The 21,572-nt window shown below is 46.0% G+C and overlaps 2 protein-coding genes across 4 annotated transcripts in view; both read left to right on the top strand.

Moving 5' to 3' along the window:
* The window catches only part of LOC103188128 (beta-1,3-galactosyl-O-glycosyl-glycoprotein beta-1,6-N-acetylglucosaminyltransferase), a 44,438-nt gene extending 27,553 nt beyond the window's left edge, over positions 1 to 16,885 (top strand). The window contains exons 1-2 of one of the 3 annotated variants that reach the window (XM_007907976.2): positions 11,346 to 11,417; positions 15,370 to 16,885. In XM_007907976.2, the coding sequence (XP_007906167.1) occupies positions 15,505 to 16,848 (1,344 nt within the window). In that variant the 5' untranslated portion in view covers positions 11,346 to 11,417; positions 15,370 to 15,504 and the 3' untranslated portion in view covers positions 16,849 to 16,885. Of the gene's footprint in view, positions 1 to 11,345; positions 11,418 to 12,768; positions 12,895 to 15,369 lie in introns of those variants that run through there. The other 2 variants (XM_007907977.2, XM_007907975.2) reach the window with 2 other exon arrangements.
* Positions 1,964 to 3,063, top strand: mibp (muscle-specific beta 1 integrin binding protein; the record flags this gene model as incomplete). The annotated part of the gene is given in 3 exon segments (NM_001292691.1): positions 1,964 to 2,054; positions 2,725 to 2,773; positions 2,885 to 3,063. Coding segments are annotated over 3 exon segments (319 nt in total), but the record flags the coding sequence as incomplete, so codon positions are not given.
* Positions 16,886 to 21,572: the final 4,687 nt, after the last annotated feature.

Here is a 21,572-nt window from a genome sequence, read left to right as displayed (position 1 = left end):
TGTGTGTGGGTATATGTCACTGTGTGTGTGGGGGGGTCACTGTGTGTGTGGGTATATGTCACTGTGTGTGTGGGGGTATATGTCACTGTGTGTGTGTGGGTATATGTCACTGTGTGTGGGGGTATATGTCACTGTGTGTGTGGGGGTATATGTCACTGTGTGTGTGGGGGTATATGTCACTGTGTGTGTGGGGGTATATGTCACTGTGTGTGGGGGTATATGTCACTGTGTGTGTGGGGGTCACTGTGTGTGGGGGTATATGTCACTGTGTGTGTGGGGGGGTCACTGTGTGTGGGTATATGTCACTGTGTGTGTGGGTATATGTCACTGTGTGTGTGTGGGGGGTCACAGTTTGTGCTTTGTTCCAGTCTTTAGTGCTGATTCCATAGTTTAATTGAGTGTCAGTGGTTTGTTGGTTTGTTGTCCTCTGTGTGAGGGCTCCGCCATTGCAGAGGCGCGAACCTCTAATAACAACAATAGCAATAATGCCAAAAGCTCTCTCTCTCTCTCTCTCTCTCTCTATATATATATATATATTTGGAAATGTTAAATAATATTTTTTTGTAAAGTGTTGAGTGAGTGTTTGTTTTTCCCCTAAAGTTCATTATTTACTTATTTATCTATTTTAATGACATTGTGAATGTAATGGGAAGAGGTGATGTTTGGGGTTCGGTTTCGCTTTAAATCTAAATTCATTCCAGAGAGAGAGAGAGAGAGAGACCATCACTTGGGGCTATAATTAGGGGTGGGGGGTGGGGGGGGGTCTGTGTCTCTCACCCCTGGCGGGAGACCCCCCCACCCAGGGGTCCCCCCCCCACCCCCAGGGGTCCCCCCCCACCCCCAGGGGTCCCCCCCGCACCCCCAGGGGTCCCCCCGCACCCCCAGGGGTCCCCCCCGCACCCCCAGGGTTCCCCCCACACCCCCAGGGGTCCCCCCTCCCGCCCGGACGCGCCATCTCCCGCGCTCTCTGTTTGAATCTCCCGCGTAAACCGCGCACTGAGTGGCGCCAAATTCAAACGTCCCACTTACTATAACCAACTCAGCACTAATACCCCCCTTCCCCCCCTCCCCCCCCCCAGGACCCCCCCCCACACATCTCATCACTTGCTCCACACGTCCTCCTACTGCTGTATTTGCTTTTATATTCATTTTTTTAAAAAAAAATCCTATTTTAATTTTTTTTAAAAAATATATCATTTTTCAATTCTTTTCTTTTTTTAAAAAAAAAATCCCTTTTATTTCAATTCAACGCTTTTTTTCAACAAAAAAAAGAGAAAACTCCTTTTTATTTCAATTCAATGGGATTTTTAAAGCAAAAATCCTTTTGGAGCTCAAACGCCTCTCGTCCACGTGTTTTGTAGTTTTTTGATTTATATATTCTTTTAAAATAAAAGATCTTATGGTAATTTTTTGTTAGACCAACTCGGTTTGTCCCAGGAGTGAAATGAGGGCTTTTAAATTGCTTTTTTTTAAAAAAAAGACTAATTTTATCACAGCGTATGTATCTGGGTGAACGGCTGGAGATTTAATCTTGGTTGTTGTGCAACTTTTTGGTGGGGCGGGAGAAAAGCCCGCCTAAAAATAAGGTCCTTTTGGCTGTATTAAATCTATATAATTTTGTGTTTTAATAAAAACTGTTTGAAGAGTTAGTTATTAATTAAAAATTAATGTTTTTGACTGATCTGAGCGCTTTGCGTTTCTGGGGGTAAAAATCTTTTTAAAACAATATTTGGTCATTTAATCCTCGACTGTTTGTGGGACACTGCTGTGTACAATTGGTTGCTGCATTTTGCCCACAAACTACAGTCAATTAACTTTACCATATATTGCGAAGGTCGTTGAGATATCTCAACGACATAAGACGCTATATCAAATGCAAGAATTATTATTATTATTATCTATGGTTTGAGGTTTGATTGAGTGTCAATGTTGATTGTTAATTGTGTTCTGTGACTTTTTATAGAGTGACCAATGGTGGGAAAACCACCCTGACAAATAGAATTAGCAAATCGCTACCAAACTGTTGTGTTGTACATCAGGATGACTTCTATAAGGTGAGAATAATCCTCTCTATAACCCTTTAAACTGTGATCTCGAATCATAAGTCATTCTGTGTCGCTTTGAGCCTGTTTGCATCTGACTGCAGTTATTTGAAAGCTTAAATTTTTGATTTAAAGCACATTTCTGTAATTTATTTCATTTTTTAAATGATGAACCGGATGAAATAGAATTGAATTATCTTGTGGAAGTGTTTTTTTTAAACTGGAGAATACATCCAGATCTTTAATGTGGCAAGCCCTCTATAATTGTAAGACTGATGCACTTAAATGCAAACTTGAGCTGTTTTGTGAATATCGTGACCTGCAGTTTTCCGATTGGTGACATTTGACTCTGGAATTTCTAACTGAGTGGCATTGAGTTGATACCTTGTGCTACAAATTGGCTTTCTGCCAGCAATCCGCTTGAAATCTACATCGCTCTCCATATATATCAAGTGGAAGCGCTCTCTGTATTGGTATCCTTTACTTTCCTTCCACAAGATTTCAGGTCTATGAAAACTGGTTCTATAAAAGTACTTAAATTGCAACCTTCAATCCCTCCCCCCCCCCCCCACCTTAATTGTAGACATAAATTTGTTGTGTAACTTGTTTGGGTTCTGATCAGTGCCACTGAAATAATCAATTATGAGTTTGCAGCCATGTTTTTATGATCAATATATTTCAGGCGCCAGATCAGATACACGTTGGGGAAGATGGATTTAGACAATGGGATGGTAAGAATGGCTGGTTATAGGCAGTGATCTTTCTGCTAAAAGTGTACTTCTGTTTTTTGAGCCCGGGCTCTGTCGTGTAACTGACTCTGTGGCTTGTCTTTCGCCCCCCAGTGATCACGGCCCTGGACATGGAGGCTATGACCAGTACGGTCAATGCCTGGATCGACAACCCCGTGAAGTTCGCCCGATCCCACGGCATCAATATCAGCCCTGCTTCCGAGGAGCCCAGCGATCAGGAGGAAGGGGTGCAAATATTGATCGTGGAGGGTTTCCTATTGTATAACTACAGGTGCATTTGATAAATGTGGGCATTCGTGAAAAGACCTCCCGCTCAGTTGCCTGATCCTCTGTCGCCCATTTCAGCGCCTTGGGACGTCCTCCAGACATGAAAGGCACTTTACAAGTGTAATCTTGTTGTTCTTATCTACCCACACAGCCCTCCCCACACACACACCCCCACACCCCCCCACACACACCCACACACACACACCCACACACACACCCCCACACCCCCCCCACACACACACACACACCCCCCACACACACACACACCCACACCCCCACACCCACACACACCCACACACACCCACACCCCCCCCCCACACACACACCCACACACACACCCCTCCCCACACACAGCCCTCCACACACACCGCCCCCACACACACAGCCCCCACACACACTCAGCCCCCCCCCACACACACTCAGCCCCCACCCACACACATAGCCCCCCCCACACACACGCCCCCCCCACACACAGCCCCCCCCACACACATCCCCCCCCACACACAGCCCCCCCACACTCAGCCCCCCCCCCACACACACTCAGTGGTATTTTTCCCCCTAAGTTTGTTCCCTGATCTGCCTGACATTTGTGTAGACAGCGAAGGGGGGTCACAGTGAAGGGCGAGTAAACACAGCTGAGCTCTGGCTGAAGAGGAGTGTGTATTTGGGGGGGGGGGGTGTTATTTGGGGGTCCGGCCCATGTGGGATCTCCCCCCGGCCTACTGAGCATTCTCCAGTTTCAGCAGCTCAGCGCGTAATTAGCTTTGAATTTTTTTTAAATTTGAGCTCTCTCTCTCTCTCCTCACCCCCCCCCCCAAAGTCTGCAAAATACACAGTCACTACGTACTTTACAGTGAATCCCGTGAAGCGCTTTGACGGACCCTCCAGGCGTCAAATGCAAATACAACAAAGCAACACAGAATGACATTTGTATTGCACCTTTCGCATTGGGAGGACCACCCGAGGCACTGGACAGACAGAGCTTCGGACCAATTATTACCATTATTATTTACACCCACAGAAAGGGGATGAGCTGACAGAAGCCGAGGTTTGGGGAACGCTAACAGTTACACTCTCGGAACGCTGCTCAAATCGATCCTTTCGACGCTACTGCGGCCTCTCAATCTGATGCAAGAGTTTGTCCAGTGGGACCACCCTCTCTGCCGAGGCATTAGTTTCATGGTTATCAGTAGACAGGTGTAATCTTACACACAGACTGAGCTTTTGCGTATTCTGTTCAGTCACCGGATGTCTGATGCCTGTGGAAACATATCACGGTGCTTTCCAGAATGGAGTCAACTTTCAGCATAGGAATGCCACCCATGGAATTCTCCTGTGTCTGCACAGCAATGCCTACCCGCTCCCTGGAGGGATGAGCAGTGCTTATCTAAGTCGGAAGAGTACCACCGACAACGACGACTTGCACTTACATAGGGCAGTGTCTCAGAGTGGAGGAGCCTGACGCCAAGCCGCCGGGGGGGAGGGAGGAGGTGACCATAAGCACAGGCGAAGAGTAAGGTCTTCAGTCGTGAGCTAAAAGAGGGGAAGGAGGGGGGTGAGGTGGAGTGATTGAGGGAGAGAGTTTGAGGAGAGAGTAAAGGCACAGGTTGGCCAGTGCCAAGGCTTGAGGACCACAGGGTGTGCGTTGGATAACTGCTGGAGTTTAATTTCTACAACGGCATAGATTGTCAGTGAGAGCACTGCCTGGCAAGCTTCCCGCTGCGTGTCCAGCTGGGGCTAGAATCGCAGGGTTAGCAGAAGATGAGTGGGAAAAATCCCTGCTCCCAACCACAGATTAAATTGCAAATTTAATTAAATGCTTAAACTGCTCATGAATTTCACGAATGTTTCCTGGGATGTCGCTATGAACAGATTGACCGCCTACAAACACACAGTCACTACACTTGACGGTAAAATCCTGTGAAGTGCTTTGAGACGTTTCGACGACATGATAAGTATCTGTATCAAATGGAAGGATTATTAGAACTAACTTGCTGCCCCCGCTGCAGCCTCGCTTGCAACCAATTTCATTTAATCGGCCTTCTCGCTTTCGCCTGCATTTTTATTTGTCCTTGAAAGGCTTGATCTTCGCATCTTTATCCCTTAAGACTAAGAAAATGTGCTGTTGAACTCATTAGAATCCTTCATATCCTTGGGAGGACTCAGTGGGAAACCTCAGTGGGAGGATTACTGTTGGTGTTTCTACATCAGTCGATTAGACAGACACACAGATAAACTTTTCGTATAGAAATATTGCTCTAGAAAAATGTGTGACCTCTGTCACCACTTTGTTGCAGAATACGCATATCCTTTTGGAGCTTAATTAAAGCATTTTTTTATATCTTTATCAATGATAGGAGATCTCCCCCCCAAAAAAAAATATATCCATGACACTCCCCAATCAAGACCTTTCCGATGAAGTATAAATCATGTCTCTACGTCAATCGGTTATGGGGTTCTTGGCAAATAGACAGACGCATATTTCAGCTTTATTAGTAAAGATGACACTTGTGGCAGTGGTCACATTGTGACCAGGGAACCTACAAACTCGGTTGCCCACTCCACCTCACCAAGCCAGACAGGAACCTGGGCGTCTTGTTCGACCCTCAAGTGTCCTTTCTTCCCCATATCCGTGCCATGACCCACTCTGCCTTCCCCCACAACAACAAGAACAAGATTCCATTTATAAAGCGCCTTTCACGTCAGGAGGACGTCCCAAGGCGCTGCACAGTTGGGTCAGGACCCGAGCAGGGGGGAAATGGTCAGGGTGAGGGGAGGGAAGGGAGGGAGCGAGGAGGGGGAAGAGAGTCGAGAGGGGAGCTGAAGGCTCGGTCAAAGAGAAAGGTTTTGAGACCGGCCTTGAAGGAGGAGATGGAGGAAGCAAGGCGAAGGCACTGGGGGATGGAGTTCCAGAGCCTGGGGGCTGAGAGACTGAAGGCCCGACCACCGATGGTAGAGCGATTGGGGCCGTAGTCTGGCGATGTTCCGCAACATTGCCCGACTCCACCACTGCCTCATCCCTCAGGCCACCGAAATGCTCCCTCCTTGTCGGCCTCCCCAGCTCTTCCTTCCACAAGTTGCAGATCATCCAGAACTCTGCAGCTCATGTCCTCTCCCGCACCAGGCTCCGTGACCCCATAGCCCAACCCTCACCCAATTCCAATGGCTCCCCATTCCTCAGAGGATAGAATTCAAAATCCATGTCCTCACTTTCAAGGCTCTCCACGGCCTTGCCCCCTCCTACATCTCTGACCTGCTAACCCCCTATCAACCTGTCCGCTCCCTCCACTCAGCAGGCTCCGGCCTGCTCCATGTCTCTTGCCCGACCTGCCCTAGCATTGTCGGCCGGGCTTTCAGCCTCTCTGACGCATCCCACAATCTCTTGCCTCCTTCAAGGCACGACTCAAGAACCTCCTACCCCCTCTGCCTTCCCTCATCCCAACCCTGATTCCCCCCCCCCCCTCTCCACGCTCAGGTCCTGATCCCTGACTGTTCAGTTCCTTGGGACATCCTCCCGATGTGAAAGGCGCTTTACAAATATAACTTTGTTTTTGTATTGTTTCGATCATGTACACCCCACAGGTAGCAGTAACTATAAAAGGATATTGTCTGAAGGAGAAGTGAATTGTATGAAGACTTATTGTCTGTATGAATATGTATTGTGTGAGTGTAAGAGGAGGATATGTAGATAAAATACTTACTGTTTGAGCAGGTAGCAGGGTACACCTTGGAGGGATTTGTAACAAACATGTGGGTCAGCTTGGTCCTCTGCTCAAACCGTATTACGACTCTGACCTAATTGAAGGCTTTGGGGTGTCGTCAAAATATATGCTTGTGTCCGCCGTTAAATGATGTAGAGTTATTTTGAGAAATGCGTGTTTTAAATTTGTTAATATAAACGGGATACTGGTTTTGTCCTCCTGACTCGAGAAACCCCCAACTCTAACCACTAAAGGCATTGGGTATAAAATACCAAGTTTTGTGACACACTCGCCATTTAGGCTAATACATGAAGATTAGCCAGTTGGGTGAGGACGATCAGGTGGGTGTCAGAGAAGGCAGGAGCGGTCAACATCAGGGGTTTGAAAATAAAGACCAAAAAATGAATACAACAATAACGACAACTTTCATTTATATTGCTTCCCTCAAGCAGGGCAAAGGTTTCAGAGCGCTTGACAGTGGCGGAGCCCGGCCTGAGCCACGTGGTGGAGGGGGAGGTGAATGTAAGCACGGTTGAAGAGGAACGTACGACATGATGATAATAATAATCCTTTCATTCGATATAATGCTTTTCACGTCTTCTCGACGTCTCAAAGCATTTCACTGAATATACTGTAAACTGACTTGACTGTGTATTTTGTGGGCAAAATGCGACAGCCAATTGTGCACAGCAGCGTCCCACAAACAGTTGTAGATTGAGTGACCAAATTATTATTATTTTCAGGGCTTACTATCCCCGGAAAAGTAATCGAGTAACAACCAGGTTCCTACTTACTGCTAGTTAAACAGAGGCGTGTGGAGTAAGGAAACTTGCTCAACATTTCACCCTGCCCGGGAATAGAACCTAGATCTCTCGCTTGCGCTCTAACCACTGAGCTATAGGACTCCACTAGATGGGGAAGCACGGGGCAAGGAGGTGGCATTGAAGGAGGAAGCGACAGAGTTTTGAGGCATGATGGCTGAAATCGTGAATGGAAGCCACAGGAGACAAGCAGGAGGCAGGAACCAGTTGAACGGAGCCTCAATCCCCAAGTTTACTGAATTAGACATGGGGAAAGGTAGGCAGACGGTCATGTATATGAGAGGGAAGGCAAGAGGGAATCAGTGTGGGATGCATGGAATCTGAGCAGATCCCTCCTACAATAGAGCACAGCAGGAATATAACACAGCCAGATCGGCCAGACACGTTCACACATGCACGGAATATTTTCACAGCTCGCTCCCAATGCACACATGGCCTTAGCTCTTGTGAAGATGAGGGATTGTGGAATGAAGACTTTCAGATCTATAATTAACACGAGAAAGAAGACTGAATGTCTCTTTATAGCGCTGGATTGTTAGTCTGTTTCAATGGATGAACCATGAGTGAACCTTTTTGAAAAAGTTACAGTGTGTTGGCCCCTGACCAACTGGACACAACTGGACCAAACATGAAGTTTGGCAGCCGTGGGTGGTGGATTGACAGGTGGCATCACCACATGATATGTGACTTGTCTGTTGGGTCATACCTGTTTGACATGGCGTGTTCCAGGACAGGCTCTTGGCTTGGCATCCAGTCAGCTCTTGGGCTGAACAGGACACTGCAGAATTTAATTTTGATTTTGCCAATGGATATTTTTATTGGATTGTAAATTGTATTCTTGATTTTTATTGCTGCTCAAGGGCAGAGACATTCGTGCCAGTATCTTTTGGCCACTCAACGTCTAATCTGCTTCGACAATGCACCTTAGTGCTCCTTGTCCTTCTCAACCTCTACGCTTGCTTTTGACACTGTGGACCGTTCAATTCTCCTCCACCGCCTCTCTTCCCACCTCAACCTCCAAGGTTCTGTCCTTGACTGGTTCAGGTCCTACCTTTCACACTGCCTCCACTTCGTCGTGGCAAACGGCTTCTCCTCCAGCCCCCGCACCGTCTCGTGCGGAGTTCCTCAGGGCTCTGTCCTCGGTCCCCTCCTCTTCACCCTCTACATGCTCCGCCTTGGTGACATCATCAGCAGATGGGGTAAATTTCCACATGTATGCGGATGAAACCCAACTCTACCTTTTTTCCTCCACCCTGAACTCCAGACTACTGGGGCCCTGACCGACTGCCTGTCCGACATCATGTCTTGGATGAGGGACAATTTTCTCCAACTCAACGTCAGCAACGCTGAGGCCCTCCTGATTGGTTCGCACCAGCGCCTCCACACCTCGGGCGCTGCAGGATCAGCCTCCACGGCTGAACACTCAACCTCACTGAGCCAGTCAGGAACCTGCGTGTCTTGATTGACCCTGAACTGTCCTTTCTCCCCCACATTCGCGCCATAACCAGCACTGCCTACCACCGCCTCCGCAACATTGCCAGACTCCGCCACTGCTTCACCCCTCAGGCTGTCGAAACCTTCATCAGCCTTCCCAACTCTTCCCTTCGCAAGCTGCAGATCACCCAAAACTCTGCAGTTCATATACTCTCGTGCACCAGGCTCCGTGACCCCAACACTCCCACTCTCGCCCGACTCCACTGGCTCCCCATCCCTCAGAGGATCAAATTCAAGATCCTCGTCCCCTTACTGCACCAGTCTGCCAATAGAATTGGAGGAACTTAGACTACCCGGCAGGGTGGAATGTTGGGCAAGTTTCCTTACTCCACACGCCTCTGTTTACCTATTAGGAACCTGGTTGTTAGTCCATTGGCGGATTGCTTTTCTGGGATTAATAATTCCTTCAAAATAAATAAATAATAAATTGGTCACTTAATCCACGACTGTTTGCGGGACGCTGCTGTGTGCAATTGGCAGTCGTGATTTGCCCACAAATATACAGTCAATTCACTTTACAGTATATTCTGTGAAGCGCTTTGAGACGTCTTGAAGATGTGACAAGGCGCTGTATCAAATATAAATACTATTATTATTGTCGTCCTGCTCGGTTTGTCATCTTAGATTTGCTCTGACCTTCAGCTCATTGAACTCTGACCTGATGTTCAGGCAGGACAACATGAAGCAAATAGCTCTCTGTGTTACTGAACCAATCCACACATTCCTGCTGTGGCTGAGCTGGGTCACAGAATCATAGAATCATAGAATCATAGAATCATAGAATCATAGAATCATAGAATCATAGAATCATAGAATCATAGAATCGTACAGCACAAAAAGAGGCCATTCAGCCCATCGAGTTTGTGCCGGCTTTGAATAGAGCAATTAATCTCAATCCCACTCCCCGGCCCTTTCCCCATAATCCGCAAACCCGTCCTCCTCAAATACCCGTCCACCGCGGTTTTAAAAGTAGTTATCGAATCGGCCTCCATCGCCCTTTCAGGCAAAGCGTTCCAGATTCGAACAACTTGTCCCGTGAAAAAATTTCTTCTCACCTCCCCTCTGCTTCTTTTAGAGACTATTTTAAATCTGTCACAGACACACCCACCAGTGGGAACAGTTTTTCCCTCTCTAACCTATCAAATCCCCTCATGATTTCGAAGCCCTCTATCAGGTCTCCTCTGCTCCAATGAGAATAATCCCGGCCTCTCTCGCCTTTCCTCATAATCACGGTCCCTCATTCCTGGTACCATCCTCTTAAATCTCCTCTGTACCCTTTCCAATACCTCAACATCCTTCCTATAGTGCGGTGCCCAGAACTGGGCGCAGTATTCTAACTGAGGCCAAACCAGTGTTTATATAGGTTAATCATAACTCATGTTACCAGTGGTTCCAATAATGACCCGTGTGATGTTCCATGAGGTCAAAGGCACTTCTCCACCACAGTTTGAGCTGCTTTCTGTCTCTCCAATTTATGTCATTGCTACCATTTCTCATGATACCAGAGTATATATAAATAAGGCCATCGGGTCTAGGCACCAATTATCCCAGAAGCGCTCCAGAATATTACCCCGCATGATGGAGCTATATAAGTTATTTTTGTTGTCGTTGTTGTCACCTGCTTCTTCTTCAATTAGAGCCACAGCTTCCTTCTTTCTGCAAGCTGCTGAGGCTCCGACCATCAGATTTTGATCCTGACGTAGGCTAACACCAAAAAATATTATTTGCGACAAAACAAAACAAAACAAGCCAATGTTCCAGCAAACTTTACTCAAGTACCGTTGGCCTGAGTGAGTTTCGAGCCCAGCACGTGATAATGTCATGGCCTTTGGGTGTAGTGAGGTCTTCATGGCAAAGTCATTAAAAAAGGAATTGGATGTAGATGTTCAGCCACTAGTTTAAGGTACCTGCTAAAGACATGATGTCCTGGGCATCCAAGCTACCAGGAGCTATTGTAGCAATACAATTTTACATGGAAATTTGTATTGTATTAATAGTAATCATAATAATCCTTGCATTTGATATAGCGCCCTGTTATGTTTTGGAGACGTCTCAAAATGCTTCACAGAATATACTGTAAAGTGAATTGACTGAAAACATAAATATTTTGTGGCCTAAACGCAGCAGCCAATTGCACACAGCAGTGTCCAACAAACAGTCACAGATTGAGTGATCAAATTTTGTAATTATATTTTTTGAATGGATTATTACCCTGGAAAAGCGATCCGCAAATCAACTAACAACTGGGTTCCTACATAGGTGAACAGAGGCCTGTGGAATAAGGAAACTTGCCCAGTGTTTTGTCTTACTTGGTAATCGAATCCATGTCCTCTCGCTGGTGAGGTGAGTGCTCTACCCACTGAGATACAGGACCCTAAACTTATGTTTAAACTTTCCACATTGAAAGGACATCTCAAAGAGCTTCACACAGCTGACTGGGAGCAAGTTGCAGGCAGGGGAGCCAAGGAAGGAGGAGGAGGGAAGAGGGACTCCAGGGGGTGAGGTGGCGAGTCTGTGGCATGGAGCTCCAGAGAGCGGGGGCAGAGGAGCTGAAAGTAGTCAATGAACATCACTTTCCTCAATATACTTGTGGGCGGACACACATGCACACATACACATAGCCTCAGTCAGTGAGGCCTGACAAGGCTTATTTTTAGCCGAAACATAACAAAGGTTAACTGGATCGATGCGTGTTTAAATCAAAAAGTTGTTTTTTAATTTAGCAACAAGGAACCCAGCGAGAATGTAAAATATCTGTTCGCACAACGATGAGCGGCATTATTTATGAGAGGGGAGGGAACCTGGCGGGGAAGATGTCCTTTAAGCATCATGGTCTCGTGGCTCATGGGTGGAGGGTAATGGCATTTAGGTGCAATCTAAAAGTAAGGCTCGATGCATATGACGCTGATCAGACAATACTAATTTAATGATATCACATGTTTCAGTCTCTGCATGTTCAGTCACGCTTCATGAAACTTATGACCAGGATTTTCCAGAAGGTGGGAACATCAATGCTGTCTTTTCCAATGGGATTCGCTGGCTGATTGACAGGGAAATCTTTTTTCCAGGTGGCATCCACCGGAGCAAGTTGCATTCACTGACAATTCCAAGCCAGGAAACATATAATAAATTAATAACATTATAATCCTTGCATTTGATATTCAACAACAACTTATATTGCCCTTCATGTGGTGTAGCGTCTGGGCAACTAGGAACAAACCCCAGATTGTCAGGTGAATGGAGGGGAACAAATACATTTTTAAGAAATGTATTATTTTAATAATTATTTCTTAGGGTTAACTGCTTCTTGATTTCTGTAGCATAATGGTTAGTGCGCTCACCTCGCAAGCAAGAGGACCCATGTTCGATTCCCAGGCAGGACGAAACCTTAGACAAGTTTCCTTACTCCACACGCTTCTGTTTTTCTAGCAGTAAGTAGGAACCCGCTTAAACCTGGCAGGTTGCTTATCGGGTGTAATTATCCCTTTAAAATCAAATAAATAAGAATAATTTGGTTACTCAATCGACAACTGTTTGTTTAATTGCTGTGCACAATTAGCTGCTAAGTTTCACCCATAATGTTCACAGTCCACTTTATGATATATTCTGTGAAACGCTTTGAGATGTCTCAACGTGGCAAGGCGTTGCATCAAATGCAAAGATTATTATTATTCCTTTTATTTTATTTTTATAGAAACTTTTATCTTTTATCAGCACTTTGGTATGTCCTCCCGACGTGAAAGGCACTGTACAAATGTAATCTTGTTGTTGTTATCGGGTGCCCAAGACATTGTCCCAGGACATCGCACCTTTTTGGCAGGTACTTCAACATCTACAGAGCACTCCTTATTCAATGTCCTCGCAATGACCTAATCAAATGCAAGGATTATTTATTCTTCTTAAATAAAATAAGGTCTTCCAACTCCATTGGGAAAACAAGTGAAATCAAGCACAAACCATAATCACTGAGACTTTCCCCCTTGGGCAGGAATCAGATATCAACCCACTTTACACACATTAATTAGTACAGATCATTACACACCCTTCCTCCTACATACACTCAAACACACTCACACATACATACACATACTCAAACACTCACATACACTCACACACACTCACACATACATACACATACTCAAACACTCACATACACTCACACACACTCACACATACATACACATACTCAAACACTCACATATACTCACACACACATACATACACATACTCAAACACTCACATACACTCACACACACACATACATACACATATTTAAATCACATATGATGATTGACATCACAGGCAGCCAGTCAGACGGTTGCCGGGTACTGAGCGGAGGCAGAGCTTCTCGGCAGGTATAGCACCTGTGGGTCTTTCATTGACTAAAGGAACGCTGACAGCAGTGATGGGAATAGAGTGAAAGCAGCGGAAAGTTTTCAACCCTTTTAATGAGGACGTACCAGGAGTATTGGATTTTATAAAGGGTGAAACAAGATTCCTGTGCAGAAAAGGGTAGTTTTTTTTCCCCACTGAATGTCAGAAAGCATCATTAACAAACTTAGAGAGAAATGGAAGAGTTGTCAGAATATTAACGCCCTCTATCAATATTAATCTCCCCTTTTTNGTTGAAAGTTCCCCATTTATTGGAGGTTGTGAGCAAGAGGGAGCAAAGTTAACTTACACCTCCAGTGACGGGTCTATTGCTGCATTAATTTCACTATTCTATAATAGATAATAATAATCGTTGCATTTGATATACAGCGCCTTATCACATTTTTGAGACGTTTCAAAGCGCTTCACAGAATATACTCTAAAGTGAATTGACTGTATATTTTGTGGGAGAAACAAGGCAGCCAATTGCACACAGCAGTGTCCCACAAACAGTTGTGGATTGAGTGACCAAATTATTATTAATATTTTTTAAAGAAATTATTACTCCTGGAAGGCCAATCAACTAACAAACGGGTTCCTACTTACTGCTAGAGTTCCTACTTACTCTCTGCAGAGATAACCTTAAACTTTGAGGCTTTAATACCTGTTAATTTTGAATGCTCTTTTATCATGTCAAAGTTCCAAAACAACAACAACAAAATTACATTTATATAGCGCCTGTCACGTCGGGAGGACGTCACAAGGCGCTGGACAGACAGAGTTTCGGACCCGAGTTGGGGGTTGGGGTGGGGGCGGGTGGAGGGCAGGGGGGGGAAGCAGGGAGATCGAAACATGGTTGAATAATAATAATAATAATCCTTGCATTTGATATAGCGCTTTTCACGTCGGGAGGACGTCCCAAAGCGCTTCACAGAATATACTGTAAAGTGAATTGACTGTATATTTGTGGGCGAACGCGGCAGCCAATTGCGCACAGCAATGTCCCACAAACAGTCGTGGATTGAAAATGACCAATTTATTATTGTTTTTGTTTTGGAGGGATTATTATTAGGCTCTGTGTGGAGTAAGGAAACTTGCCCAAGGTTTCGCCCTCTGCCTGGAATTGAACTCAGGTCTCTCACTTGCAAAGCGAGTGCTCTAATCACTGAGCTACAGGACTCCACGAAGAGAAGGGTCTTGAGGTGGGTCTTGAAGGTGGCGAGGGAGGGGGCGAGGCGGAGGGACTGTGGGATGGAGTTCCAGAGGATGAGGGCAGAGTGGCGGAAGGCCCGTCCGCCAACAGTGGGGTGAGAAAGGCAGTGGACATGAAGCAGGTCAGAGCCCACTGAGCGGAGCTGAAAATCCTTTTTATCTGTTAACTTCTGATTTCCATAACTCCTGATTGTCTGAATTGTTTTCTCAGTTCGAAAGTCTGGATCGTTTCTGTGTGAAAATAGTATCACATTAGCACGAAGCAAGAGTATCCTGTGTTATACAGAATTTAGTCTTGTTTGTATTCCATTGCTGCAGGGCATCACTCCCTTTCTTACACACAATTTAACAACTCAAATACTTAGAGAGATTCCACCCGGGTTTATAATACACAAAATACACAAAATCCACTTTACAATATGATCTGTGAGACCCGTCCTGGTTGTTCAGGGGGATGTTAAACACCCCATGGCACGATACAAAATGAAAAGGGAGTTTATCACACTGCCCTGGCTGACAATCTCCTAATTAAAAATCATTTATCATTATTATTTTTCAATTAGCTGCCTCATTCACCTACAAATACAGTCACTACACTTTACAATAAATCCTGTGAAGCGCTTTGAGATGTCCTCCTGATGTGAATGGTTCCGTATCAAAAGTATTATTATGATTTCAAATGTGCTTCATTTACAATCTTGTCTCATTTCAGATTGTTTTTTGAGGGCATAAATCGGGTGCTTTGACTGAACAAAATCTTCTCAGTGATGGACTTTCTCAAAGCAGTGGACATTGAAGAAACAGGAATTGGTCTGAATCTTCCAGAATTTTTTTATTAAGTGTTAAAATGATCCGGAAACTGAAACGCTGTGTGTTTCCTCTGTTCTTGATCTTTGCCCTGGCTTTGGCTTTCTTAATAATGATCAAGCTTCAGTTGGGGCTTGTGTCCTGCAATGAGGGGAATCGGTTGCCGGGCGAAACGTTCCATGGTACCTCAGGCATCAGCCGAGCTGTGTTCAACCCCAACAAGTACTCAAAGCTGGAGTTGCATCCAGACCCAATTTACAATGTAAACTGCACAGCAATGATCAAAAGGGACTTCAATGGCACACTGCAGGGTCAGTTCCTACAGAGTTCCAATCAGAGTAAAATCTCCTCCGACTCCTATTATGTCAGCTCCCTGCAGCAGTGCCAGACATTTATAAGGACCAGAAAGTACATCACGTTCTCACTGAGCAGAGAAGAGGAGGAATTCCCAATTGCTTATTCCATGGTCATCCATCAAAGATCCGATCACTTTGAAAGGCTGCTCAGAGCCATCTACGCGCCGCAGAATATCTACTGCGTCCACATCGACAATAAATCCTCGCATGATTTCAAAGCTGCCGTCAGGAGTGTGGCCGCCTGCTTCCCCAACGTATTTGTCGCCAGGAAACAGGAGAATGTTGTCTACGCCTCCTGGGCCAGGGTGCAGGCAGACCTGAACTGCATGGAGGAATTGCTGGCCAGACACCGGAGCTGGAAATACTTCATCAATCTCTGCGGCATGGACTTCCCCATCAAAACCAACCTCGAGATCGTCCAACAGCTCAAGCTGCTACGAGGGCAAAATAGCCTTGAGACCGAGCAGGCCCCCAAGGCCAAACGGGTGCGGTGGAAATTCCATTTCAATATCATTAACGGGAAGTTGAAGAAGAGCAATGTTACCAAGAATCTATTGACTGGCGTGACCAACATCTTCAGTGGCAACGCCTACATAGTGGTCAGTCGGCGCTTTGTGGAGCATGTCTTCAAGGACCCAGAGGTGCAAGTCCTGAGGGAGTGGGCGAAGGACACGTACAGCCCTGACGAGTTCCTCTGGGCCACACTGCAGAGGTTACCGGGGGTGCCCGGCTCCATGCCCAGGCATCGCAAGTATGACACGAATGATATGAAGTCGGTGGCCAGGCTGGTGAAGTGGAAATACTTTGAGGGAGATTTGGCCCGTGGCAAGGCCTACCCACTGTGTGCTGGCATCCATCGTAGGGCTGTCTGTATATACGGTGCTGGTGACCTGAACTGGATGCTACAGCAGCCTCACTTCTTTGCTAACAAGTTTGACACAAATGTAGACGCCATGGTGCTGGAGTGTCTGGACCATTACCTGCGTCACAGAGCTCTGGCCGCCAGTGGCTTTAGCTATGCGTGCTAGCCTTGGCTCCTGCCAACCTCCGCCTAATACTTTCTGGAATTAGGTAAGCAGGATGAATCCCTCCAGGGATAGAGTGCGCATTCCATTCCAACAATCTATCTCTGAGATTTCCATGCATAGGTGGGATGCATGGAATTTGGTTTGGAGACTCTTAAGCATGGGTTAAGATGGATTTCTACATGTATCAGACACCCGGCTGACCAGAAAAACTTGAAAAATAAGTCAACTTATTCCAAAAGCCTCAAACTTCTCAGCATTGCCACGTTAGACTAAACTTATAGGTTTAAAGAGAGGGCCCCGACACTGAAATTGGGATTTCACTGACTGATCCCTGTAGGAGAGTTATGTCTATTTGATGTGGCATTCACCTGTGACCTTTAAGCCTTCGGTTTATTGCTCCTGAAGATTTCAGGGTCAGGAAACTTGCAGAAACTTGTCCAGAAATTCAGCCCAGAAAGGTAGCAAAGTTAGGAAAATCAACTTACATAACCAGCCAAAAGGCAAAATACCGCAGATGCTGGAAATCTGAAATAAAAACAGCAGTCGCTGGGAACACTCAGCAGGTCAGGCAGCATCTATTAGGGTTAGGGTCTGACCTGAAACATTAACTCACTTTCCTTTCTCTGTAGATGCTGCCTGACCTGCTGAGTGTTCCCAGTGACTTGCATTCCCTGCCTCCAGTGCATTACCTAGAACTTGGTGTGGGTGGGGGAGGAGGTCAGTTGATCTGAGATCTTGGTCAGAGTAGTTAGCGCTCCTCTATGCTGCACCTTAACCATACAATCCCCGTCTCTACTGTTGAATGTGATGACAGAATAACACTCTCACTGACCCTAAACATCAACACGGATCCGGGACTTCAAGGGTCACACTCCCCAGATGTGCAATCCGCCTTTTGATGCTTTTCAGATAATTAAAGTATACATTTTGCATGTGCCTAGCCGTCTATTAAAGGCAATAAAGCAATTGCACCATTTGCAGATGGAGCTTGTAAAGGAATAAAAATCCAGGATCTATCCCTATTATCAGATTGAGTCACCCACCAACAGCAACAACAAGAAGTCACATTTATACAGTGCCTTTCACGTTGGAAGGATCCCAAAGTTAAGGATCTGCACCCGAGCTGGGGTTTGGAATCAAGATGGGTGGAGGGTAGCCCGGGGTGGGAGGCAAGGTCAAAGGGGAAGGTCTTGAGACAGGCCTTGAAGGAGGCAAGGGAGGGGTCAAGGCGGTTCATGGCGTTCCAGGAGGTGGGGGCTGAAGGCAGAACCTGGCACAAATCCTGTAAATTGGGGGCGCGCATGTGGCTGGTGCTCAGGGGGTCTTGCAAGAGTAAAAGGCAGTGCAGGATGTGACGGTGGCCAGTGTATCAAGGATGACAGAGAGGGAGTTGTGGAGGAGAGTGACTGGGAGGATAGCCAGAGGTGTAGTGGAGACTCGGATGTGGTCCAGAGTCTCAGACAGAGTAACCAACTGTCTTGAATGACAGTAATTCATCAATACCATCCTGCAATATCTTATTGGCACAGACAGGAAGGACAGCTGGGTGTGCGTCTGACACAGAAACACATTACTGTGCTTAGGATCGTCCAAACCAAACAGAGCATAAACAACATGTGTAGTGATCAGCCTACACATGGAAATGTCACAGCGTCGGGAATGGCACACACATTCTCTCTCCAGAGGGACGCAACCTCCTTACCTAATTCCAGAGAGTATTGGATGAGGTTAGGAAGAGCTAAAGCTTAGGGGACCTCCGAATGTGGGTTGGGGGTAACTGCTGGAGTTAACCAGCTACAACCACAGAGCTTGTTTCTGAGAGCACTGAGGCAAGCTTCCCATTGCTTTCCAGCTAGGACCAGCCTACCTGTTAGGGCTTTGACTTGCAATATCTGAGTATGAAGAACCCAGTGAGCTGTCTCCCAATCAAAGTCCTGACGATGAGCCTGGCTGGGCTGATCTGTCATCAGCAGTGCCCTGAAATACTGTGGACCTGACTGGCTCAGGAACCAGAATACGGAGACCGCCATTGAGGGTTTCTTGACTGAATTTTGACATTCCATTATCTTGGAGACAGTGAACTTGCTCTCCCCCTACCCCCCACCTCGTCCCTCCACAACCCCCCACCCCCCACTGGTAAGAACTGCTGAAAAACGCCCTCAAAGTCAGGGCTGGTTTTAATGACTTGGCAATTTGTGGATGTTCCAAAATGCAATAAATAGAGTAAATCTAGTCTGGGATGGACAGTGTCTTCCCAGTGTTTCTTACCTCCCTCCCCCCCCCAACTGCCCAACCCACTGTTCACGTCAGCCTCTCCCCCCACCCACACACTCTGCTGTTGCACTAATCACACTGACGGTATTACAGAGCATTTTTTTTCATCAAGGCAAATTGTCGAAACAGTCGATCAATTTCAGTGAGTGTGAAGCTGATCAAAAATCAGTTGTGACGACATCGGACGTAAAAGTTTATTGGAGCGGATTGTACACTGAATGAATGAGAGTGGGTGGGGGAAGAGAAGGTGGAGAGAGAGGGAGAGGGGCACAGGAGTACAGAGTACAAAGAAACTCTCCGTTATCATTAGGCAAAATTACTGCAGATGCTGGAAATCTGAAATAAAAACAGACATCGTTAGGAAATTGGAGCAGGTCAGGCAGCATCTATGGAGAGAGGAAAATGAATTAACGGTTCAGGTCGATGATTTTTGGTCAGAACTGATGATAACTCACCTTCCTCTCGCCCTAGATGCTGCCTGACCTGCTGCTTATTCCCAGAGACTTCTGTTTTTATCTCCGTTAACATTGTTCCACCAGACCCCTGGGACACCAGAGGCATTTGGCAGAGATTTCTACTCACAAAGTGAAACAGGTTGAAGCAGAAGATATTCAGCGATGGCACTGTTCAGCTCACAATGCTGGAGACACAATTTCAACACGTTTTACAATCACTGCAGATGTGGAAGCGTCACTGGGACTGCATTGCTCACACACTGGCAATGGGAGCACATTCTTAATATATGTAGACAAGGATCTCACTGTAACTATGACCTTCTCTCCCCACCCCCTCACCCCCTTTTCCCCCATAAAAAAATTCTTTGTGAAGCAAAAAGATTTCAAACCTTGCAGTCAAAATATTTTGTCAAAGCTCAGGAATAATTTACACCAAAAACACTGAAGCACATTCAAGCGACTATTGAACTAAATGTGATACATTGGACTCTAAGTCTCCATGTGCGTTTCCTCACAAATAGTGCTTGTTCCTCCATACGAGACCTGAGATTACACCAGGTAAGGATCAGACCAGTCAATCTGCCAATCTGTCCTGCCCTCCACTCGGCAAAACCTTTTCCAGTAATCCGGTGATAGAACCATAGAAATTTTCAGCACAGAAAGAAGATCATCTCATCTGGCCAACGATTTCATTGGCACTTCATTGGCGGGTTTTGAATCTCACAGGGACTATCTGTGTTGAAAGAATTATTTGTACTGTGTGTGTTTCCAATGGATGGGAACATATCTTACGCACTTTGAGATGTCCTCCTGATGTGAAAGGTACTATGTAACTAAATTGTAATTGTAAATTCGCTATAAAATAGTAAGATCAAAAGAGGCAACTTCACCTCAATCCTTTTGTTTGAAATGTTAACAACACATACTCTCAGGACCTCAAGACCACAGGACTCTTACCTCCCTCACTCTTCCCTTCCTCCTACACTCTACAGGATTCCTCACCTCCCTCGCTCTTCCCTTCCTGCTACAGTTGTTCGAACACCGAGCTAGTCCTCACCTATTAATTACTGATTTTTCTCATCTTCTCTCCTGCTATTTCCAACTTTGAGAGCCACGACCCTTGAACCCTTCAGAAGATACATTTCTTCTTATTCGATCTCAAATTTTCTAAGAGCAACGCGTCACACGCAGTCTGACATTTCCAGCCTTCAAACCAACCATCTTCACTGACACTGCCCATCAGTCGTCAACTGTTACTGAAACCAGATGGGAGGTGACGTGATCTTAGTACAGTCAAGCCCCATACACCAACCAACAACTCATTGTTAAAGCCCAGCAGGAAAACTGATGATGCTAACAGTTAACACTTAACACTAACCCAATTGAACCAAGTAACAAACCACCTCACATTCTCATCTCCAATTCTACACCAGGTAGAGTTGTCCTAAATAGCTTCAAAACTTGGGGAATGTTGAGTTGAGTTCCATGTTGCAAACATAGAGGTGGAAAATTTCAGGGAGGCATCAAGGGATTGATCTGGCTGCAACTTGTGATGTTTGCAGCCATAACCCCAACATCACTGAACTACAGTGCAGTGGAAATGAGTTCCATTTTTCAATTAACAGCAACTCTGATGGGAATGGACGCAATTCTCTGAATGCCCTAATAGGAGGGTGTATCATTACCAACCTCCGTTTCCCACCCCTCCCTTTCCACCATGTAAAACAGAGTCAAAACCCAACTTGCCTATCCCAGACGGCCAAACTGTACACTAATGGCATTTGGCAATGAAGCTCAAGCAGGTCTTGGAGGACGATGATTTTTGGATTGTATTCTTTCTGTATTCGGATGTAATGCAAACCCTCAAAATGAAGTAAAGATCCAGACAGTGGAAGGAAGGTGGTAGTAGAGGCACAATACATACAGCTAATCAGCCCATTTGGGATGAGAAGATTTGCAATGGGTGCCTGAATAGGGCAGTAAAACACGAATGAG

Source organism: Callorhinchus milii, unplaced genomic scaffold (genome assembly GCF_018977255.1).
Source record: "Callorhinchus milii isolate IMCB2004 unplaced genomic scaffold, IMCB_Cmil_1.0 Scaffold21, whole genome shotgun sequence".
NCBI lineage: Eukaryota > Metazoa > Chordata > Chondrichthyes > Chimaeriformes > Callorhinchidae > Callorhinchus > Callorhinchus milii.
Note: the sequence above shows the minus strand (reverse complement) of the source record. Positions and strands in the feature narration are given on the sequence as shown.